This window comes from Centroberyx gerrardi, chromosome 22 (genome assembly GCF_048128805.1).
Source record: "Centroberyx gerrardi isolate f3 chromosome 22, fCenGer3.hap1.cur.20231027, whole genome shotgun sequence".
NCBI lineage: Eukaryota > Metazoa > Chordata > Actinopteri > Beryciformes > Berycidae > Centroberyx > Centroberyx gerrardi.
Genome location: NC_136018.1, coordinates 24,834,159 through 24,859,570, shown reverse-complemented (window position 1 = coordinate 24,859,570; position 25,412 = coordinate 24,834,159). Strand labels below are relative to the sequence as shown.

The following is a 25,412-nucleotide window of genomic DNA, read 5'->3' as shown; positions in this document are numbered from 1 at the left end:
CAGGTATGTAGAAAGGAGATCTGAGTTGTTATTAGAGTCAGATTTATAAAGCTCTTTGTAATATGCAAAAGTCTCATTAATCTCCAATGGATTCAGTGTAATTTGACTGTCTGGCTTTGTTATCCTTAAAATTGTTCTCTCTTCTGCTTCTTTCTTTATCTGCCAGGATAAAAGTTTACCAACTGTCTCACCCTGTTCTACATATCTTTGTTTTGACTTTAACAATGACATCTCAATTTCTTTAGTGTTTAGAATGTTGTATTTCATTTTGAGGTTATCTAGCTGCAGAAGCAGTTGAGGATTTTTAGATGTAATATGACGGTTTTCTAAATCTCTAGTTTCATTTTCGATCTCGATAGGGTGTTCTTACTCTTCTTTTTCAGAGATGATGAGAATGCTATGATACACCCCCTAAGATAAGCCTTCAAAGTGTCCCAGACCACAAGAGGGCATACTGTGCTATTCTGATGTGCTTCAGTAAAAATCTCTAACTTATTGTTAATGTATTCATTAAAAGTCATGGTTTGCTAAAAGGGAGGTGTTAAAAGGTGTAATACATCAAACATTACCATGAAAAAGAGGGCAGAGCGTTTGGAGATTATTCGGGATACAAACATTTGGACACCGTTGGGACAAAAGCAGTTGGAATTTTAAAAAAAGTCTATTCGAGAGTATGAATTATGTACAGGAGAATAGAATGAAAAATCTTTTTTTATTGTTCTCCATATTTCATGTAGGCCCAGGTCCTGGGTGTTATTCAACAAGGCCGTAGACATATTAGAGAGAGACTGAGCCTTCTGGGAAGATCTGTCCAGTGTGGGGTCCAGGACACAATTAAAGTCTCCCCCCAAAAAAATAGGGATACTATAATGCAACAGCATAAGTGTTAGGTCGTTAATGAATTTTGAGTCATCAAAGTTAGGACAGTAGCAATTCATAAATATAATCTCCTTGTTGTCCAGAAAACCTTTAACAAAAATGTAGCGGCCATTGATGTCTTGTTTAATTACCTCAGGGATAAAAGAGACTTTTCAATTTACCAAAATGGTCACACCTCTAGAGTTGGAGGTAAAAGAAGAATAAAATACTTTACCTACCAACCCTTTTGCAATTGTTCATGAGCTGGAGGTAATAATTATGTCTCTTTTAGAAATGCTACATCCACTTTCTTTTCATTCAGATAAGATAAGACTTTCTTCCTTTTTGTTAGATTGCCTATCCCCTTTAAGTTCCATGTCATAAAATTATATTTAGACATAGAAATGAGTGAGAATTAGTATCAGGCCAGACACTATCCCTTCACAAAACAAATAAACAAACAAACAGAAAATGCATAGCTGGTAATGCAAATAACATAAAAATGAACATGGGAGAGAAACTAAAACGAAATACCCACCCCCACCCCCCTCCCCTCTGAAGCTCCCTCTGAAGCTCCCTCTGAGCCAGGGGCGTTGTTAGGATTTCAGAACATCCGGGGCTCAGCCCAGAGGAAGTCACAGAACCATAGTAGGGGGGTCCGGGGGCATCCCCGCCCCCCCCGCCCCCGGGAGAAATTTTTTACAATTTCAACAGCAAAATGCATCAATCTGGTGTAATTTGACATGAACATACATGGGTGTAAATGAAGCAGCATAGTAAACAGTTTGAGCAGCACTCTGTACAGGCCAACAGTGATACAGTATATTGTAGTCTGTCTGTCTCTCTCCTCAGGCCTGCCTCCTGAATTCTTCTCTTGACACTTATTTGTCTCCTCCCCTCATCTTTCTTTTTCTCTGTCTCCTCCTCTCTCTTGTTCATTTCAGGTTTTGCAAAAAATGAACAGAGACACGGTTATCAATTAATATATAAAACTTTAAATATATATGATATACAGTATGTGCTCCTCACTCCTCATCTGTCTCTTTACTGTAAAAAAAAGATCCAATCGTAATCCAGTGAGTTATATTTAATCAAAAGTTATATTTCTATATATTTCACTACCTATATCACTATATTACTATGTGAGATAGCTATAGCCTGAGGGCCTTTAGTGAAGTAGGAGGCTGACTCAGAAGGCAATTTGACAGGTGGACATTTATTTACAGTGCAACCGAAGTGCAAAAAAAAAAAGAAAACAAAAATTCAAAAAACTGAAGATTTACAGAACAGAGGATAACTCAACTCATACCAAATCAAAATAACAGCACGTGCACTGGCATCTGCACTGCCTGACCTTCCCTCTCAGCTGCCTCAGAACAACTCTTTAAATACAGCCATCAATTTCAGAGACACCTCCCCTGGCCTTCACCAACCTCACTACAGAGGTGAGAGATATTACCAGCTTTTATATATTAATAACCATAGTGTTATTTTCACAGAATTACAATTTCCTACTGTACCTGAATGCATCACCAAAACACATAGCCTACAGTAAATACCCGCGATCTCGCACAGCAAAAGAATAATACACATTAGCACAGTAAGAACCCCCCTCCGACATGGAATAGGCCATGACATCATCGCTGACGTCATCAACCACATAATAGACGCAACTGCATTGCGGCCCCCTCCCAAACAGTCGTTTCCCGCGGCAGGTAAGAGTACTTCTGTGAACAAAGAAAACGTAACTATACAATTCTGAAAATCCTGTAACCAAAACAACAATAAAGGTAAATGAAATAGCAACACTGTTTGTCATTTGTCATTACTGTGTTAAACCAAAAATATGGAATTTGGAAATCTCAACAAAATATAATGCTAAACACAAACAGACCCGGGATAGCTATGTGTGTTCGCATTACACAGTGAAATTACCGGTCAACTCAATATGTGATAGAATTAACAAACATGTAGAGATGTAACAATGGGCTTAAGTTATGGATTAAGAAATAATGTTCACAGTGACAAATGATGCGGTACCCACTTTGTCACATACTACAACCTAATAGTGAGCTACTTTGGTTTGTTTGTTACATATGGAAACTTAACTTTAAGCATGACTCATTTTAAGAAGTAAATTATTGAACCTGTGATGTCCTTCTGTTAGGAAGCTGATATTTTTCAATGCCACATCAAAGATCACCATGAAAAGCCTAATCCATTCTGAATGGCTGGAGGAGTCTACCAGCGTAGTAAAATATACAGAGGCATATATCTATATATATATATATATATATCTATATATATATATAGATATATATATTTCTATAAAAGATAATTCGTTTTTGCATTTAATGTTCAGCAGCCCACATAAGTAGACCTGAATGGGAGGATTCAGTAACTAACTGACTAACCAGCTGACTGGAGAGAAATAGTAACATTTTGTTTACAGTGATCCAATATTATATTGAAGATGTTGAGCGTCTTTCCAGATATGGATAATCAATCACTTGATTAAACTAACCTATAACATATCTTACCTTTCTTCCTTTTTTGAAAACGTAAAGAAGATCCATAATCTGTCTTGTCTTTTCCTGACATTGTGTTTCCTGGCTGTTATGGCTGGCTGTATGTAGCCTACCTTGCCTTCTCTGACCTAGACTAGGACCGACCGATTAAAATCATCCATAACGTAGCCTATTCCTTTAGTTCGACTCAAACTACACGATGACAGATTGGCAGAGCCCGCTACCAAACAGACACACGTAGCACGATGCACACAAAGCCGGGCTTCAAAGCTGGCTCACATAAAATAACCGGCCCGCTCTGACTACTAACTCAAATTTTTATTTTTTTTATTTTTTTTTTCGAGATCCGGGGTTATTTATAAAACATTAGGGGCTGTAGCCTCGGACGCACAGGCCTAACGACGCCGCTGCTCTGAGCGTTCCACCCTGTACTGCAGGGGTGAGACATGTAGTGTGGCTGCGCCTGCTCTATGAAGTTTACTAAGGAAAGAAAAAGTTTTCTACAGAGAATTAAAGAATACTTTGTTCTTGTACTTTCGGGTAGAGAAATGAAAAGGCATAGCGAAATAAGACAAAGCAACACCTCCCCTGAAGATATTTGAAATTACAAATGAGTTATTCTTCTATTTTGGTTAGTGGGGAGTGATCACTAAACCTTAAACCATGAGAAAAGTGCTAAAGATGGTGACTTAGTTCTAATAAAATATGAAAGAATAAAGAAGGTGATAAGAATGAAGAAAGTGATAATTTAATTTTAATAACAGGCTAAAATGGAAATGAAGAAAACACAAGAGCAGCCTATCATACCATCGAAGTAGCCTTACAAAACAGGGAAATGTTACTTAGATTCACACATTATGCCTGTCGCCTAGGCTATTGATAAGGCCAACGCACTGCATACGGCCAAGATAAGGGCTTCGGGTTGGCCTCTTTTGTATCAAATAAATATAAATTCAATCATTCGTTTCCCATAGGCCCAAGTGTCCAAAAAATATATTTAATAATTAATAGACTATTCGTCTTATTTGTAAAGTCATTTCAAACATAGGTAGGCTTCTCATTTAGGCCTATAGAGTTAATAGTCAGTTAAAGTCTTGCCTAGTTCCGCATTATAAACGAAATGAGTTGTTTCAAACAAAATCAATTCAACCATTCCTTCCCCATAAACCTAAATGTCCAAAAAATAGATTGAAGAATTAATAAAGTATTCGGCTTATTTGTAAAGTCATTTTAAACCTGCATAGGCTTCTCATTTATCAAGTCAATAGTCATTTGAAGGCAGTCTTGCCACTCGGTGCGAGCACCAGAGCTATAAAGTTGGTTTGATAACCTGGTTGAAATTATCTTGTGCCTTCACGGGGTCGGTGAACGTTACCGTAGTGTCACGGAAGGTCAGGATCAGCTTGCATGGTTGCAGAAGTCCAAAACGAACCTCTGCTTGTTTCAGACAGGTGATCACTCCTTTGAATTCAGCCCTTTTCTTCATTACTTCAGCCGTAAGGTCGGGGAAAATATGAATCTTCTCTGACGCACAATGAGGTTCCTGGTTTTTAGGCTGTATAGCCTCGCAATCATACACCTTGGGCGCGCTGGCCTGGATCCCTGGTCGCTTGCAGTCACTGGACCCGTCCGGTGTGCGATGTTGATAAGGGGCTGGGTGCCCATCTTTTCTTCACCAAACAGCTGCCTTAAGAGAGAGTTCATATAAACTGTCGGGTTGCCTTTTTCAACGCCATCCGGTAATCCCAGCACACGTATGTTGAATTTGCGGCTGTGGTTTTCTAATTTTTCAATCTTCTGTTTCAGTGAGACATTCTCCATTGCCAATCTCCATTGCCTTAAAGTTTCCCTCTAGGAGTAAGAGGCGGCAGTCAATGTCGCGTTTTGTTCGAGTGAATAGATTTTAGATGTGTTCTCTTTCATCTCGACATGGAGAGCGTCTATAGATCTTTGGATGGGTTCTAATTTACTATCCAAGGTAGTGCCAAGCTCCTATCTGATAACCTCTCTGATCAGGCTGGCAAACTCAGAGCGGTCCATACCGGCAATGTCTTTACTGCGTAGGTTGCGCTCTTTTCCTGGCATGGCCTGCTCTGCCATGTACCACGTGGAGTCTGACAGTTGAAATCTAAATAAAAGTTAGTTCTTGCCGTCGGTTTGCCGGTTTTGATAGATTATGTTCTTTATGTTGCTGAGTAGAATTCTAATAGGTAGGTTAATTGATTCTAAATAATCTGATTGCTCCGTAGAATTACATTTATTATTCGGTTTGTAGAGCGAGAGCCACACGCAGGCGTTCACTGCATGTTACCGGAACAGGAAGTGCCTTACCAGGCCGGGATTTCAAACCCATAATCTTCAGCACGAGAGACATGCACGAGATGCTTTACCTATTGAGCTAAACTCCTTTAAACAGTTTCTTTAGTTCTTTCTTTAGTTTCTTTAGTAGAAAATAAAGGCAGAAGTATTGTGATACGGCAGCCTATGATTGAAAGGTTTTTCAATCATAATACTGTAAACCTAGACTGTAACAATAGTGAACCCACTGTCATGAAAATGAACAAGTCCATTAAAGCTAAAGTTTCTGAGAGAGGAGGCTGAACTAAGTACAATGCACTAAAATGATCAAAAACCCATGACCATGACAAGTAATGTCATGGAATGAATACAACTAAATGAGAAGAGAAGAGAAGAGAAGAGAAGAGAAACAGAGAGAAGAGAAGAGAAGAGAAGAGACTCAACATCACTATTTACATAAGGCAGGTCAGCCCCCTCAGTCCTCTCAGCCCCATCCCGTAATGCATTGCACAGTGTTTCCAGTTCAAGGACAAAAGAAGTGAAGCAGTGGGACTGGGTTGCATTGTGGGACAGGCGTCCATTCATGCCTTCCCACTTAAGGCATGAATGGTGGTCAAGCTTGACAGCTGATTCATAGGCTGTCTGGATAAATACAGTTGCACAGTTACTGCCATGCTGCACGAATAGTGAATAAATGCTGAATGTATATACTGTATGTAGAGTGTAGTGTAGTGTGGTAGGTCTGGTTCCTTTGTAGTGTATGTGAGGTCTGTTGTCCTGTACCATGTGTGTCAGTATGTGCTGTACTATTATGTTACTCTGTTGGAGGTCTGTTGTGTCAGTACTACGCTAGTTGTTAGTATGTCTCTGCATCAGTGTCACCAAGACTAATCCCTGCACATTTATTGTACTTGCTGAATACAGATGATAATAATGAGAATAATGTTTCAGAAGATGGAGACCCCCCATCTGATCTACACCAGCCCAGAAACCACCAGAAAGTTCTAATGAGAAATGTTCCCTTTTGCAAAATAAATCAAGCCAATAAATAGATGCAACATGAATTCAGTCCATTTAATGGAAACATTGTTGGAGTAACAGTATACAGGTAACTGCTGTGTCTTGTGAAGACAAAAGAAGAGTCAAGACGACTTTTCATAGTATCACACACACCTGACGCACATATCTCCATATCTACATATCTCTTTCACACAAACACACCAGTAAAGATATGACTTCAAGACAATCAAGTGATTAATGCATGAATGTCCCATTGATTAATAGACTATTTAGCATCACTTCTCCTGTGCTCTTGGGGGGCACAGAAAATATATAAGAACAATCTGAATCACTGCAATATTTACACATGGTTCCAGTAACAGTGATCCACATTTTCTTACACTAGCTTTAAGATCCATGATACTGTACACTGGTAAATCGTCATTCACTACTGCATAGTGCTTTTATTTCACATTGCAATACTTCACACTGTTATTTGAGCAATATGAGACTGATGTAGATAACTACCAGGCTGTATGTAAAAAAACATAAGAAAGTTGGACGTTTTATATGGTCAGGAAAAGAGGCAATGATGTTACAGCTGTTTTTGCGTAGCTTGATAGATGTCGGGTTTTGATCTCAAAATGTTATAGGTGCTTGCCCCCTCTGCCCTGTCATCCCTTTCAACACCACTGACTACATGTTATGGATGAAAGCAATTTGGTTACAGCCTTTTGGGAATTACATGGGAGAACTTATTCAGTTGTTTCAAATAATGCAGAGGAAGACATTTCATTTTATATTTTTAGCATTCGGCTGAAGTTCTTATCAAGAGTAACTTACAATGAGGGAGCAGGTAGGGGTTCAGTGTCTTGCTCAAGGGCACTTTGGCAGGACACAGTTATTGATGGAAACACACTGGCTATTGCAGAGATTGAACCAGTGACCTATAGGACAGTCTCTGTACCCATTAGGCTGCCGTCCAGGACATAGGATTGAGAGGGGAAACAGATAGGGTAGTTAGGTGGGGTGGGGTGAGGTGTGGTGGGGTGGGGTGTAGTGGGGTGGGGTGGGGTGGGGTGGGTATTGAGATGGGTGGGCTGGATAGTTAGATGGGTGTGCTGGGTAGTTTGGTGGGTGGGGTTACGATGGCCATTTTAGGACATCCTCAGCCGCCTTTGTCATGATGGACTTGCATCAGGTTTAGCTGTCTTTTGTCAGAAACCTGATACAACTCCATGACAAAAGATAACTAAACCTGACATAAGTTCATCTAAATCTGACAAACTCCATCTAAGTTTGACAAAGTACAGCTAAACCCGATACAACTCCATCTAAGTCTGACAAAAGACAGCTAAACCCGACTCAAGTCCATCTCAATCTGATCAACTCCATCTAAGTTTGACAAAGTACAGATAACGCATATACAACTCTAAGTCTGCAGTCTAGAAATGACAAAGACTGCTGAGGATGTCCTAACATGGCCATCGTGTGGGGTGTGTAGTTAGATGGGTGGGGTGGCCTGGGGTGGGGTGAGTAGTTAGATGGGCAGGCTGGGTAGTTAGGAGGGTGGGGTAGAGTGGGCTGACTGGGGTGGAGTGGGGTGGCTGCAACCGTGGCTGGGGTGGGTAGTTTCCAAAGTTAGCAGTAACTAAAATGAAAACAAAAACTAGTTGTAAACTGAAATAAAAATAGAAACGTTACTATGTATATACTGTATATCCTATATATAACTATATTTTCTACTTACAAAACTAACTGCAGTGAAATAAAAATGCAAACGAAATTTCCTTAGTTTTAATTTTTCATAATTTACTTGCCAGGTAGCCTAAAGTGAAATGTTTTGAGTGGAAGATTTTTTTTCTCTCTCATTTTGTCATTTCTGTGGCTATGCGATGACTACACCACAAGATAGCACTGTGTGCTGTGGGCAGCCTGGGCACCCGTTGTTCACTTACATTTGGTAAAAAAAAATAGTTAGCCATGGAACCAGCAGTGAGAATGGTCGACAGAAAACACCAGAGACCTATTTGGAATTATTTCGAGCACAATTCTGTCTCAGATAAGAGCAAGTGTATTGTGCTAGGTGTTTAAATAAAATGAAAAGTAATATAAATAAAATGCAAAAAACAATTTACAATCTGTTATATTTTGTATTACACAATACTTTTTTTTTAACTTCTTAAACATTAGCCTCTGAAAAATACCTCACTTAATGAAAATGTTAAAACCGAAACTAAATAAAAACTAATACTAAACACTTTCAAAAATTTAACTAAAACTAAATTAATTTGAAAACCAAAATTAAAAACTAAATGGAAATAAAAACGAAAATATAAACAAAAAATAAAAATTAAAAATACAAAACTATAATAATCCTGGTAGTTTTTTTTTTTTTGGGGGGGGGGGGGGGGGGAGTGGGTAGGTAGTTAGGTCGGTGGGGTACAGCAGGTAGGTGGGTTGCTAGGTATGTGGGGTGGGTACTTTGGTGGGTGGGGTGGGTGACTCCCCTTTTGCTCAATACTAGCAACAGTAGCTATTTAAATTTCCACATGGAAGCCCTCACTCCTCCATTTCCTCCATGTTTCAGTGTCCCTGAAAGCCACTCAACCAAAGTCAACACATCAGGGGCCTCACTTTTAAAATGTACTTAATCTTTATCTCAATATCATTTTTAAAATTGTGCTCATGTCTAATTTATAAAAATATCTGAGACTGAACACAGCTGTGTATATTTGTTTAAAGTGTGTCTTACCCACTTGTAATATAGAAATCACAAATGAACTTCAATTTGAACATGTTCGCAGCAGTTTGCCTTGTGAATGCAGTCATTCTATAAACAAAGCCAGTGCAGCAATGGTTGACAGTTGTTTGCTTCTTGTAGCAGACTATTTATAGGATATTTTACTCTGTTTGTAATGTTAAACACTTTAGGCTTGACAATGAATCTTGGATTCATCATGCCTCAGATTAGTTTCTGTATACCACCAATAATTGGCTTCTTAATATAAAGTTGTGTACACTTACTACAACTTTATATTACACTGACTACTATCACACTTACTCATCAGTTTTCTTTAAAGATTAAACTCAGTTTGAAGAATAATATCAACACCTATCACCTATCAACATTAATATTTTTAGGCCCCTTCATACAAATTTGACGTAGAGCAACAACTATTTCCATGTCAAGTTGATGTTTTATAAATAACTACTTTATTGTGAGTTTCTGGGGCGCCACCGGGTAATACCAAATGTGATCGTAAGACCTTTCTAGAAATGAGGCCCCAGAAAATGACTTTTAAAATTTAAAAATTTTCATTTTCTTTTGCGTTAGTAAAATAAATATACATTTTATACTTTAAGGAATGAATGTGAAAGCACTTCATTAACATTACAATTGAAGTGGTGCTCATAACCACATTATAAGGCATCATAAGCACATAATAAGCACATTGTGAGTGCATGCTAATTATTAAAATCAGAGCATGAGATAATAAAGCCAATGTGCAAAAAATGTAGGGGGTTGAATACTTTATGGGGTAACTGTACAGTTAATGACATGCCATTAAAAAGAAGGTAAGGTAAGTGATTTTTGTATGATGATTATATTGTAACAACAATTAATCTAGGTTTCTAGTGGGATTATAATCTGCTGGTAATGCATCACAATGCACTTCAAGTAAAGTAAAGTATTACCAGCAGTTCCCCACTATTTTCTCAACATGACACTTATAGCAAAAATATACTGACTGTGGTTTTTCTTTAATTACAATATATTATCACTGTTGATATAGTTAATTATTAGTATTGCACAAAATCATCCCAGGCTCTACTGTACACAGTAGTGTTATATGAATAGGCTTCAGTTTTGTCAGTATTTTTCTTTTCTTACAGAACTACTTTAACAGCACCCTGCACAGCTGCTATATACTGTAACTACTTGACTTACCATGTTTTATTTTTCTGTTGTTAATTTGCATTATTTGTTTGCGTACTGGTAGGAGGGGTTAAGATCAGAACCCTATCTAACCCTAACCCCCCCCCCCCCACCACCACCACCACCACCCCCCAGCCACACTCCCATCCACCACCACCCCCACGAAACGGCTAAACAAGCATGGAGACAGAAGTTTGAAGTTGAAGTGGGACATGGAGGTGTCAGGAGAGGATCTGGTTAGACCCTGATCTTTGACATTTCAGCCATTTAGTTGATGCTCTCATCCAAAACCACTGTCACCGTAGACAGCGATGAAGACAGAATATGTAAAGTAGGAGATATATAAATCTAGCCTTGTACGTAGCCATGAAGGTGGAGGAAGGAAAGGCTCCTTTTAGTTCTCTGAGTGGATGATGAGTCAAGGGTGAGCCTCTGGTCATGAACTGTGGTGAAGGTATGGTGAGGGGTAGAGTTAGGGTTACAGTAATGGCTATGGTTATAGTTACTCCACACTAAAACACTTTTTTTGAGTTCTAAACTGGTATTTAATATTATGTAGTTATGAAACACAACAACGCTGGTCATATTGTCAACATTTGTGCATTACTTGCCGGTGCCGTATTTATCTCACTAAACCTGGCTCAGTTCGCCCTCCAGTGGGTAAAATGAGCAGCTGGTGTTCAGTTGGAGATGTAGCCGTGTTTGAGGACAACTATCCTATTCTTTTGCTACCAACCCCAAACCCCTCCCTCTTCTCCCGTGCTCTTCACGCCCACTGTCTTGCATTTTTTTAAATCCTGCAGTAGGCGAAGAGAAGCTCAAACTGGGGGTAGAATTACTCTTTAAGGTTCGGATTACTGGTAGGGTTAGACTGGGGTGGGGTGAGGTGAAAGTGGGTCAGGGCAGAAGATTGTGAGGTCATAATTGTTTTTTCACAATTAATCCAGAAAAAAATAGTGCAGTGGAGGTGGAGGAGATTTTATGTTGGTTGTCCCAAGGGAGTTTTAAAGAATGCATTTGAACATCAACATTTCCATCAACATTTGTAGATGGAGAAGTGAAGGGTTGGGCCATAAGGCCTGCAATGACTGAGGGTTTGAGAGGTCCAATAAGTGAGCTCCTAATGTCTAGTCAGCGTAGATGATGAATCCAGAGAAGGTGCTGTACTTGTTGTTGTTGCCGCCATGAGCTTTGCCTCCATCTAGTTTAATGTAGACCTCGTCTCCTGGCTCCAGATGCAACACAGCACTGTTGCTGGCATAGTCATAGTTCTGGTCAGCATCCTGGGCTATGGCACTGGCACGCACCTGCAGGAGCACACACACAAACACACATACCCCCACACATACACACACACAGACACATGCACAAGCATGCACAGCACCATACGCACAGAGTTAATATCTCAACACAGTCTCATAAAATTTTGTGAAATGAGTAATAACTCTGAAACGCAGATTGTGTGTGGACGTTTTGTGGACACAAATTCTGTGAACATTACGTTCCTCCACCGTGACAATAGCAGGAATTGAGCATGGCATTTCCTTTTTTTTGTAATTATGTGTTTATTGATTTTTTTTATAATGGGGTGATACAACAATATAAAAACGTAAAAATTGATAAAATCTTATTGCCCTGGAGAGGGAAAGCCTTATCACTTTATGGTAAAGTAACTTTAATAAACACACTTGTGGTTTCTCAGTTTACCTATTTCAAGCTTTACCTACACCAGACAAAAGTTTCTTTAAATGTTGAGGATCAAGCGGAAATGCATTTATAATTCCTACGACAATGCTGGTCTAAATTTATTTAATAACAAAGCTCTTGACCAGTCATTAAAAGCATCTTGGTTACAGAAAATATATAAAAACCCACTTAGTACAACATGTACAATTTTGAAATATCCTATATATACAGCCTATAATACTCAGAGATCTAAGGGATGGGAGTGATGCCATTTGTAATCTTCTGATTTTATTAGGGAAGTTCTTTATATTTAGAACCCAAACACAATCGATGCTAACATTAGGCTACTTTACAGCAGTGGTTAAGCATTATTAAAATAACAAAACAATAGCTAATGACAATGAGATGTTAGTGATCCATAAAAAGAAATGGGTGAAACTGTGTACTTTAGAACAATGGTCTTGATAGATCAATACAGCTGTTAGGCCATGATAAAATTGTCTATTGGCCCCCCCCAAAAAACGGTTCTATAATTATATGTTAGTCCTGTTCGGTTGTTGTTGTTTTGTTTTTGTTTTTTTAAGTTTGTTTTGTTTTTTATAGTGTCGTGATTACGTTTGTTTTCTTTTAATTTTGGTGTATGTGGTGATGTGTTTGTGGGTTTTTAGAGAGGTTTTGGTTTGGTCTAGTCTTCTTTGTTGCAGTACAGTGAGTAGAGTGTGGGTTTGTGTATGAGGTGTTCGGATCGGGGGCCGTGGTCTGGATATACTGATTCAAGTGTGTTGGAGTTTATATATTGTTTCATGAAATGGAAGTGTTTCTTGAATTGGGATGATGTGTGTTGGTGAGGGGGAGAGGTCGATTGGAATACAGATACCTAATCCTTGCCCCTATACACAGGTTTTATAGCATAGCTAATTAAGTCTTGCCTTTGTTTATTAGCCTTGTCAATGATGTGTTTTTTTTATTTAGGTTTATTGATCTGTTTGTTTTGTATATTTCACAAAAAAAAAAATATATTGTGTCCAACAAGTGTACAGAATCAGAATAAAGAACAAAATTGCTGTCATGTTAAAATAAATATAAGCTAGGCATTATGTCAAACTCTCAATCAAATATTTTCTGTGAAAATGGGCTTTCTTCCAGGTTGATTGAATCCGGTCACATTGCCAGAATACATGCATAATAGTACCTATTTCCTTATCACATGGGTTGTAGTATGTCCTATGGAAGAATTTGAAATTAAGTTATTGAATATTTATGTCGGCACATTTAGGATAGATCTCTAGGTTACTTTCCAGTAATCGCTGGACCACAGGCTGTTTTTGAGCCTCTTGGGATTCTGAGGTAGAGGTCTGTACATCCCTGGGTCTCAGGAGATGTACAACGTGTTTGCCGGGCTCCATGCTTTGTGTACATCAGCCTCATAATAACGACAACTGTACATGTATGCATTGTATTGTAGTTACAAAATTGGGTATGTACAGGATAATGAGCATACCATAGATCTGGTGGTCTACGTACCCTGAGGTTACAAAAGGTGTATGTCTTGTCTGTAGGGCACCATGTAGTTTGTACATCGACCTCCTTGAAATGGTATTTGTATAAGTAAATGTTTTGTATAGTATATGTTAATGACATCGAGCATAGCGACCTCTAAAAGACTTTACTGATACAATTACTCTGAAAAAATGTTGTGCTGATTTATGAACTTGGTATATACATTTATATATATTTCTTATTAGCCCCCTGTCTTATACTCCTGTGTATTGTTGATTATTTTGTTGTTGTTGTTTTTTTCTGTCTTGCATAATTTTTTGTTTTGCTTTTCTTGGTTGTTTACTGTTGGCTGTCTGTTGTTTTTGTTTGCTGGGTGGGGAGGGTGATAAGGGGGTAGGGTGGAGGGGGGACCAGGGTGGGTTGGGGAGCAGTGGGGGGGTTGGGGATATTGGTGTGTTACTGTTTGTTGTGATTTATGTTCTGTTCTGTTAGATTATATTTTTTAAAAACACATAGTTTCAAAGGATAGATCTATTCACAAATAGTGGACCATTCCTTCCAAATCTGCCTCAGTGAATTACAACAAGAGATACCCATGTTAGCCAACATATAATATATAATATATTATGAAGTTATTATCACCTATGTCCATTTTCTTCATAACAGCAATCAACCCCCAACCCCACTAAACTGTCAAAAGTCTTTTTCCCATTTCTAACCAGATACTCCAAAATACTCAATATTCATTGTCTATACCTGCACTTCACAAATCCAGTTTTGTCAGGGTTAATTAGCTTTGGAAGTATGGTTTCCAATCGTCTTGCGAGTACCTTAGCAACTGACTTTAAATCTACTCCAAGCAAATATACTGGCCTATAAGAGGAGCAGTTAAAGGGGTCTTTTTCCCGTTTTAGTAGTAAACTGAAAGAGGCAGTTCGGCCCAATTCTGGCATAGTACCATTTTCCATCAAATCATTGATGGTAGGCATCATAATATGGCAAAGAGGTGCATTCCGCATTGCCCTATCCTCCTCTGTTAAAGCTGGTAGAGACAGTTGATCCAAGTAAATAGAAATTTCCACCAGTGTTCCTTTACTTTCTGTTAGAGGAGTTTATAGAAGTCTCCAAATGCTTTATTGATTAAAAGAGGGTCATAGGTTATAGAGCCAGCCAGTTTTATTGATTTAATAGACCTTTCATTTTGTTCCCTTTTCAGCTGACGAGCAAGTAACCGATTAAGAATATATAGATTGCCAAATTCATAATGTTCCAGTTTCTCTACCTTTACCTCAAGTTTGTCTGTGTTTCTTTATTTAAAGGCACACTGAGTAGGATTTTCCCCCTTGAAAAAGCATAAACTCATCCATCCATTGGTAGTCTGTGACAGCGTCAGTGTCTGCAGAGAGTCTGCCTTCGGAATGTTCGGGATGTTTCTGGGCGTCAACCTTTTGGCAGTGGGTGGCTAAATCGTTTTATATCTAAAAGCCACGCTGGCTACGTAGCGATCCTGAACTCTAATACAGAGTAACTGGAGTTCTGGTCAGGGCTAGTGTGTGTTGTGTGCCGAGCTACCGTTGTTAGCGTATAAAAAAGCTGTTAGCTACGCTAACCGGCACCTACCTGTCCAACAAAAAACAGGCCAACTCCACATTGCTCTTCATCCCCATCCTCTCCTTCAATACTCTCCAACGGGTGAAAGCCAACCCCAGATTCACTCTCATTTTGGAACGTACCTTGTCTGCTTGCCGTTAGCTGTACTTTTTTACGGTTTTGTACCATTCTGGCAACCGCAGGGAGGAGGGGTCATATTTGAAAGTTGTGTTTACAAGCCACAGCCCGCAAAATCCTACTCAGCATGCCTTTAACTTCTTGATCAGTGATGTATGTGAAATAACATAACCTCTTATTTTGGCCTTGGCAGCTTCCTAGATTATTACTGGTGATACAGGAGAATGTTGGTTCTCAAGCCAGTATTGAGAGAGTTTCTCTTTTATTATGGAACAAAACTCTTTGCTTTGAATTAAAGACGTGTTAAATAGCCAATAACAAATTTGGGGGATTGTAATACCCATATCTAGATTTAAGTATACTGTTGCATGGTCAGATAATACAATGGAGCCTATACTGCTAGACCACACCATATGCATGCAGGTAGGTAGAGTTATGCGGCCTGAATAAAAGGTATGATTTCTAAAATTAGGCTTCAGTTCCCTCCACACATCTACAAGGCCAGTGGAATTACACAAGGTTTTAAGAGCACTGGAGGCTTTGGGGTTTGAAACTGAGGCAGAGGAGGACTTGTCCAACTCATTATTTAATACACAGTTAAAATCACCAGAAATAATCCCAATTCCCATACTATGCTAGTGAAATAACAAGATTGTGTCAGATATAATAATAATAATAATAAATAATAAGAATAATAGGAACATTATTTATATAACACTTTTCAAAATAAGGTTTCAAAGTGTTTTATAAAACAAGATCAAATCATCAACAGAGTTCAAAAATTGTCATAAAACATAAGCGGAAAAAGTAGGACTAAAAGAAAAGAAATAAGAGAATAAAACAAGGATAAAAGAGAAAATAAAATATTAAAATCATGATATAAAATAATAAAAGAGGAGGAATAACAGCTACAGTAAGAAAATTCCTTTACATAAAAGTAAGTTTTAAGGAGTGACTTAAAAGATGATACTGATTTTACTAGCCTGAGATCCTCAGGCAGGGAATTCCACAATCGAGGCGCCCTGACAGCAAAAGCCCAGTCACCTTTCGTGATGAGGTGGGACTTTGGAACACAGAGGAGGGCCATACCTGAGGATCGCAGTCTGCATTTGGGCATAGGGGGCTAACATATCAGAAATGTAGCTGTATATAAATATGGGAGAGTCCGTGTTTGGCCCATAGACATTCAATATAGTAGTGTTGCCCTAAAATGTTGCCTTTTATAAGGATAAACCTACCCTCGTGATCTTTCTCTTGATACTCTAGAATAAATGTAATGATTTTATTTATGAGAATTGCAGGACCTCTTTTATTTGAACTGTATGAGGACAAATAGACCTGACCAACCCAGTCCCTTTCAAGTTTAGCATGTTCGGTGTCTGATAGATGAGTTTCCTGCAGTAAAGCAATTGAAATGTCATGAAATGTTCCATGAGGCCAATTTAAATCTGATGTTCATGTTTAGTGTGCTTTAGTAAATGATAAAAGACTAGAGTGGACTAAAGCAGAAATACAAATGTGGGCGCAGAGAGAGAAAATAAATAAAACAGAGAATAATGAAAAGGGTACGGAAAGAACCTTCCAGCACATATATCCCATCCTCCTCCCTCCCCAAGCCCAATCCCCCAAATGATTAGGCCAGTTGTCTCCACTGTACTATGCAAGAAATGCAATGCATCAAGGTATGCACAATTTGAATAGCAAGCACTGTAAGCATAAGTGCTTATCTAACTGAGTTTAAAGAATGATATTAATGACAACAATTTGGTTAAGGCTAGGGTAATGTTTGGGTCATAGGTAAATAAGAAACACTTTTGCTGAAAATGAAAGCTTCTCTCCCATTCCCGTCGGAGATGAAGGTAAATGTATCCACCCGTCCACCCCTGGCCTCCACACCCTTACATTCCATCGCGCTATTCCAATGTCAAACTACTGCCTGATTCTAGTCTCCTCTATGTAATCCTTTCCTGTTGAGGAAACACATTTCTCTCACTTTTCGAGCATGGAGCATGTTATTTGCATTTTAAGACACAATTTCAGGAGACCAGGCTAAATATCTGGACCTAGATATTATATACAGACTGCAGCCATCATACTAAGCTGTATCAGACTCCGATGCTCTTAAAAAATTATTTCACATACGTTTGTTACCACACACTAAGACTAGACTACTAACTAGTATCATAAATGTAGAAAAGAACAGTATTTGACAGTCATTGACACATTGGATAAGGGCCAATTTTTGCATTTCTGCACGTCAATGGTCATTTTCTCTGATCAAAATAACATCCCCTCAATGGATATTCTGTAAATGCAAAATGAATGGCCACAAACATTTGGATAGTTATGTCTTTAAACCATTGCTTCATCTCTGCATGTACTTTTCCATCTAATGACAATTGATTTGTATTATTATTATTATTATTATTATTATTATTATTATTTGATAAGGTGTCAAACACAGAAACTAATAGCAGCCTGTGGAAAAATGCCCTGTGAAAATTAACTAATGGAAATGTTCCATCCCTCTGTTAGTTGGATGGAGGCGCCTAACACTGACTTTCCATGCAGATAGTAAAGATTGGATGGGAAATAAATCAGCTCCATATCAGAGACAATCATTTGTCAGAAATAAACAGAAATAGGACTGAATGTGAAAGTATCAATTTATGGAAACAGTCTGGATCAAATGAATGTGCATTTGGAATGAACTGATCAAATACTTGGCAGAAGTAACCTTGCCTGCTGTTATTAAAAAGAGAAATCAGGGTAAATCAGCGAGGTAAATCAAGCAGGGTTTGAATCTGCTTATTCAAATCAGCTGATAATACCATTCCACTAATTGACTCTGCTGCATTTTACAAGTCATCTTCAAATGGATCACAGCTCAAGGTAGTGGCAGTTTGTTGATCATTTACAAAGAAATAACACAGGGACGGGTTCTTTGTTTGAGGATATTAAAAAGTCTCACCAGTAATTGAAGACATAGTTTTCTGCTTTTTCTTTGTCACAGCATAAAACACTGTTGGTTTTATTCCAGGGCTGTTTGCTGTGTGTTTTGTGCTGTTTGGAGCAGCATTAGTGCGCTGACGGACAGGAGGGACGCGCTCGGTGGAGCGGCGCTCCAACAGCGGTTTGGCCCCTGGGGGCCGTGGGATTAGATCTGCTCCTGACAGCCTCCATGCAGCCTGATAAGAGACCGCAGGACACTCTTATGGATAAAACATAAAATGTAGCCAAGAGAAGAGGCACGGATTGCTGCATGAAGTGGCCTCTGTTGGTCCTTTAAAAATGTAACGACCACCACCAATATTAACAATACCACCACAACTACTACTACTACTACTACTACTAATAATAATAATAATAATAATAATAATAATGATAATAATAATAGTAAAAATAATAATAATAATAATGATGAGAAGAAGCAGATGAAGAAGCGCACACCTATTAATTGACAACATATTAATGTGTAATTGATAGAATTCTTTACAAGGGTTTAATGAATTGGTTCTGAATAGGTTTTCCTGTGATCTCATAATCATCTAACAGTGGTCATTCTTGGCTTGACGTAATGAAAGCTGATTATACAGAGCCACCAGATCTAACTGACCCTAAAGGCTGTTTGTCAGATCAACAGAAGCCCATGTGGCTCTTGCTGCCTGTGGACGTCAGTACATGGTGTATACAGTCAGTTAAATAGACAATTCATAGTTTATATAGTCAGTTTTAATAGACAGCTCATATAGAATGTATATATAGACAGTTTATAGTCTATATAGTCAGTTTATATAGACAGGTCCCTCCCTTCCCTGCGACAACCTGGCCATTGCTCTGCCTGGTCCCAGCTCTTCTCCCTCCTGGTAGTGGTGGAATGATCTTCCCAGCTCATCCAGGACTGCACAGTAAACCCATCTCTTCAGACTCCACCTCGCCCCCTGACCTCCTGTCCCCCTGCCTATCCCCTCATCCTGCTGGTCCGTATCCTGCTCCCCTGCCTTGGCCTTGACCCCTAACCCGAACCAGGGTTCATATCCTCCACAGGCTTCCCCCCAACCCTGACCCCTTACCTGCCTCCCTTCACCCCCTACTTGGTTCCCCTTACTCAAGGCATGGTCCCTAACATACACACACAAACACACACACAAACACACACACACACACGTTTGACACTTAGTTGTTGTTGTTACTATGCTATTGAATATTATACTTACACTTAGTTTTCTTGTTTAATGTTGTGGTATCTTTTGTTTTCATGATACTCTGAATTATTTGACTTTTGACCCTATTGATGCTTGAGGAATGTTCACTTATTTTACTGTTGCACTAATTGTAAGTCGCTCTGGATAACAGCGTCTGCTAATGCCAAACTGTCATATTGTCAGTTTCACGATTCATAGTTTATATGGTCACTTCATATCGTCAGTTAATAGTCTATATAGTCAGTTTATATAGTCAGTCAATAGTCCATATAGTCAGTCTATACAGTCACTTTATATGTACAGTGGTGTGACGTGACTGAAGGAGGAGAGGTGGACGTGAAGTGGATGAATTGGCTTCAACAAAGCGCACCAACAGTGTCACGCGTAAAACGTTTCTAATACGTTTCGAATACAGCCACTGTATACAGCCCTTTTTAAAACACCGATCTGGATAACAAGGTATGTAGTTGATGGTCAACTACTACATTCGCAGTTCACGCATTTCCATTTATTCTCTGTGTGTCCTCGTTGCGCCCTGTGCGTAACCGGATGGGTAAGTGTAGTGGGGTTTTTTGGTTGTTTTTTTTACCTGGTTGTTTTTGCACAGATCAGCCCACATGCTGGTGCCGTCCCCTCCGCGCATCAGGACGTGGTAGGTGAAGAAATAAATCCCGGGGATGGAGCATGTGAACTTTCCCGTGGTCGGATCGTAATGGTTTCCCAGGTTGGTCACCACGTCGTCGAACTTCAGCACCTCGTAGCCCTCATGTTGCTTTTTCAGCCCTGCGTAAAAGGCGATCTTGGGCACGGTGCTGTAAGTGGCAGCGCTGATGGCTCCGGCCGCGTTGGGTCCTGGAGGGCCCGGTAAACCAGGTCGACCCGGTTCTCCTTTCTCCCCGGGTGGCCCCGTCGGACCAGGCGGTCCCGGCTCGCCGGGGGGACCCCTGGGACCTGCCTTCCCCGGACGACCCGGTTCCCCTTTTGGACCTTGGATAAAAGTGGGTAAAGACTGGACGAGGCTGTTGTCTCGAACCGTGTCCGCCGTGGCGGTGCTGGTCGGGGATTTAGTGCCGTAGGGGTCGCACACCATCCTACAGGTACCAAGCATCTCGTAGTGCGCCGCCGTCCCAGCTGAGTTGACCAAAACCGGGATGAGGATGACCAGAACCAGAACCATGACGACCCCCAGGACCCCCGCCGCAACCAGTCGCTTCCTGCCGACCAGCCGCGTCAGCGCAGGACGATCCTCTTGCCTGCTTTTGGGTGAAATCTTGCTGGCTGAAGAGGTAACCCTTTAGAGAAAAAAAAAAGTAGCAGAGCTACACTTCGCCTTGTCGGTAATGTTAATTAACTTTTTAGGGCCAAGCCCCCTTACGAGTCCTTTTCTCTCGGTCCTTCTGTCTCCACACTTTTTCTGCTGATGTTTGCTTATTCAAGTGTCACTTGGAGTCTGAAAGTTCAGCCCTTTCCAGGCTACTTTACTGCTCGCTGATTTCCAAAAGCACTGGATTTAGCATCTCTGAGTGGCTTCAGATCCAGACACCCAGTCTGGTCCTCTTTGATCCACAGGTCTAAAAGCAAACTGTTTGTAGAGCAGCTATAATCCTCCGTGCTTCAGTCCAGGAGACCCTCTGATTTATAGCGCTGAAAGAGGAAAGAGCGCAGACACAGTAGGACCAAGCTAGAGAGAGAGAGAGAGAGAGAGAGAGAGATAGTGTGTGTGTGTGTGTGTGTGTGTGTGTGTGTGTGTGTGTGTGAGAGAGAGAGAGAGAGAGAGAGAGAGAGGGGGGAAAGATAAGGCACCATAGTCTATAAAATACAAATGTGGTAGTGACACCACCCACACCCAGTCCAGCCTACAGGATTCGGGTTCAACACCAAACGCAAATAAAGAGGCAATTAGGCCAATGATAAACAAGGAAAGTTAGGCTACTAAACAAATAGATTATTTGGAGTAAAAAGAAGTGAGAAAAAACACGTTCAGTTAAGAAAGGCTTCATATCATTTACCAGAAAACCAGAGGCAAGTAGCAAGTAGTTGCTCATGTTAATTGCCAACATTAGAAACATTTTTCAAAGTCATTAATTGATTCGTAGCTCATAAAGAAACAAACCAATTTGTCTTCTGGATCAAAACAAGGACATTGAGGGAATGTTGGTGTATTGACGGTATTAAAATCAAACTAACCTCGCCTAGTCTGGCTTCATTAGGCCTCCAAATATCCACTTATTGAGAGTCCCTGAAAATGAGCTGTGAAGGTAACAGAGGATCATTGGATTGGCACTTCACTCAATACCACAGTAGAGAATGATGAATTGCTGTTAAGGGCTTATAAGAAGTATGGATACACATTGAAACTGTGTGACACACAATGAAATAATAACTGGAAATTAAACTTCACCGGCTTCATGCAGTCAACTGAGCTCAAGTCACTGTGTAAACACAAACACCTTAGTTTAGTCAGTTGACTAACATTCTAGTCTAGACACATGCTCCCTCTCTTTCTCCTGCGCACTGTTCCTGGGTTTATTGTGAATAGTAAGAAGAGCAGCAGCTGTACATTAGTAGCTCATCCAGTGGTTGGTGGGGTCCTGGCTGTTCTGCCCCTGTGTCACCACTCTCATTAAAGTGGCACAGTGCAGCCCCCCATAGACAATCAGGGCTGCCCCAACACACACTCTACCTATAAATCACCCAGTGAAAATCAATGGGCTTTGGTTAGCCAGGGACTTGTGTCCTTGGAAGGCGTGAGATGAATCGAGAAGAAGCAAGAACAAAGCAGGAACAGCATCCACTTAAAGGGAAGGAGAGGCATCTGAGAAAAACAGCAACACCACAACAGCCTAAATTCAAATGCTGTTGTGGTGTTCAAACGCTAGAGCGATGACTGAGAGAAATACTGGCTGTTGGAATTTATTCAATCTTAGAGTGAGCTTTGGGGTGGAGGAATAACAGTGATAGTTGGAAAAGGTCACCGACTCATCCTTTGTTTCTCATAGCTGACTGGTATTGCCTTCGCATAATGATGCATTTCCATGACCGGGTTCATTTTTCAGCCTAAGCTTTGTCTATCTAATAGACTCTGACAAAACAATTGAACGGCAATAGAGGATGAGTCAGGTTGCCATTACTCTAGATTGCCTCTGAGATGGATGGAGGGATTAAACTAAGGCTACGATAACGAATGGTCTATTCTTCCAGGAAAGTTTGGAAACCACACCCTCTGCATTCGCACAACTTTCCTGAATATTCCTCCTGCTCTGTTGGTTAAATCACAGATTCAGAATGTGTGTTAACTGTGTTAACTGGTGAGAAATCCAAGGACAGTACATTTTTAGTCAAAGGAAAGATGGATTAGGTCTTGGTTTCCATCACTTAGAAATTCTGCAGTTCAAGTTGAAGTCAGGGCCTTGTCAATGCCATCAGCTTCTACAACAGCCGTCTCCTTAGCTACATCTCCCAGTGCTCCACTTTTTATTTTAAAGACTGTTTTTTGCATCATTAAATGTAAGCTCCTTTCACACATGCAGCCTGTTCCGTAAATGTAACAGCAAACCGTCATATGTGAAAAGGAGTCGATGTTGAAATGCCAGTAAATCAGTTCTGCCAATTTCACTGCTCAAGACGTGGTAATGTTACTAGTAATGTTCTGTATCAACCGTATGTGTGAAGGATGCCATAACATCACAGTTAAACATAATTTCCGGGAAATGACAAGAGTGGAATTTAATGGTATCGCCAGTATTGTGTGAATGGTAGCATTACTTTAAAAAAAGCGTAAAGGCATGTCTTGTGTGAACAACAGAAACTGCTACCTTTACCGGAAAAAAATGGCAATTTTACAGGTTTCATGTGTGAAATGGGTTATAGGAAAAAAAATCAGACAGGAGAAATGACAGAAGTGATGACACTCGGCATAAAAATAGAACTTGCTTGTCCCTCTAAATGTCTTCAAAATATAATGAAACCTGTTAGAGTGATAAATTACAATATCATGTAATGACATCTTCAGGCTGATATTGTAATAATTAAAAAGGTACACCCCTTATAATGGAATAATCACTGGTAAATGTAATAATGTATTAATAATACAATCACGTAACCAGGAAACAAAATTACAGTATCACCATGAAGATGTTATTATATTATCCAGTAAATTATTACATGCATATTACATATTATTATACTTTATTACATTTTAAGCCATTTAGTGCTAACACTCATCACCTGGGGTAACCTGAGCTATAAGCTAAAAGGGGAATGCAATCAGTCTGAAGGGCATTTACACTGCGTTGCTTATCTCTATATAAACGTATTATTTCTTAGTTGCTGGAAAATGGAAATGCAAACTATCTTGATTAAACAAATAATTTGATATTTCACATTTGTTTTTCATATTACATTTCATACTTTATAATTTTTTTTAGATTGCATTACATTGTAATCTCAGGGAGGTGCAAAATGCAAGTATACTGTATTTTCTCCCTTGAAAGGGTATGTACATGCCACTGAACAAAACTGAACAAAAGATTTCAGATTTCAAAAATTCCCCCAGACACCCATAGCATTTCTGGGGAAGTTTCCTTCAAGTCAAGGTAAATTGAAAGTGGTTCTACTTAAAACGCTAACAGAACGAGAGGACTGGATGCTGTTTTTTTTTCTCTATCTGCAGTAGGAACTGAACCTCTGCATGCTCAGCCCAGTCAGCTGGATGCTGTTGGTTTGTCACTGTAATAAGAGACCAGGAGCAGCACGGTGTTAGAATCCAGATGATGATGATGATGATGATGGGGTGAGAAAGAGAGGGAAGACAGAGGGAGGAGTGTGAGCAGTATGTGTACAGGCGTCCTATGGTGTGTCTGCCTCTGCTCTGATGGCCAGACAGATGTGCCTGCTGAGCCCAAGAGCCTGGTGTGTGAAAGGGATGAGCAGCTCTCACCCTCTCTGACACACACACACACACACACACCTGGTTTGTATTAAGATATTTTCTTCTAATCTCTCTCGCTCACCTCTCGATAAAAGTCAAACCAAGCCTGATTCCAGTCCAGCTAAGATGGACTGGAATAATGGACTTTTCTGTGCTCTTTGCTGTAATTTACATTCTCTGGTCTTCAGAGACCCTGTTCTCATACCAAATTTGTACTTAGTTACAAAAAGTAATGCAGAGTAATTTCGTATCATATTCTAGGCGGCAGGAGGCAGAGCTCACGTGACTGAAACAGGCAGTAGTCTGACATTTACATTGCGTGGTGGATGGGCGTATAAATTTACCTTCAACTCCAACAACCTGGGTTCAATTCCCAACTCATGACAAGTTTTAAACTAAGTGAAATTTACATTTTCAGCTGTGGTATTTCTTACTTAAGCATGACCAAAATCGTATCCTAACCTTAACCAAATTGTTGTAGGTTCCACTGGTTTTATTTGCCTGAACCTAGCCATAACCTTAACCCTAATCTTAACCAAAGTTATTTTTGTTTGCTAACCTCAACTATAACCTTAACCTAATGTGTTTTACCACATTGATAGGTTATGACCATGCACAGGTATAGTATGAATCACATAGGTATAGCTAAAACCAAGGGTGCATAACTTTTTCATAAGATATTGTGCAAATGTTGTATAAGAACAAATTGGTTGATACAAGTTAAGAACACATTAAGAAAT

The 25,412-nt window shown here is 39.7% G+C and overlaps 1 protein-coding gene across 1 annotated transcript; it reads right to left on the bottom strand.

Annotated features, from left to right (window-relative positions):
• Positions 1 to 11,750: 11,750 nt before the first annotated feature.
• c1ql3a (complement component 1, q subcomponent-like 3a) lies at positions 11,751 to 20,943 on the bottom strand. Its single transcript, XM_071906669.1, has 2 exons — positions 20,332 to 20,943; positions 11,751 to 11,930 (listed from the first exon to the last, which is right to left on the bottom strand). Exons 1-2 carry the CDS (start codon positions 20,917 to 20,919, stop codon positions 11,751 to 11,753), a joined length of 768 nt encoding a protein of 255 aa, XP_071762770.1. The 5' UTR covers positions 20,920 to 20,943.
• Between the last annotated feature and the right edge of the window lie 4,469 nt (positions 20,944 to 25,412).

Excerpts from the sequence above, each read along its gene's own strand:
- c1ql3a (XM_071906669.1), bottom strand. The coding sequence starts at position 20,919 with ATGGTTCTGGTTCTGGTCATCCTCATCCCGGTTTTGGTCAACTCAGCT. Across the intron at positions 11,931-20,331 it reads ATCTGTGCAAAAACAACCAG|GTGCGTGCCAGTGCCATAGC; the intron begins GTAAAAAAAACA and ends GTGCTCCTGCAG.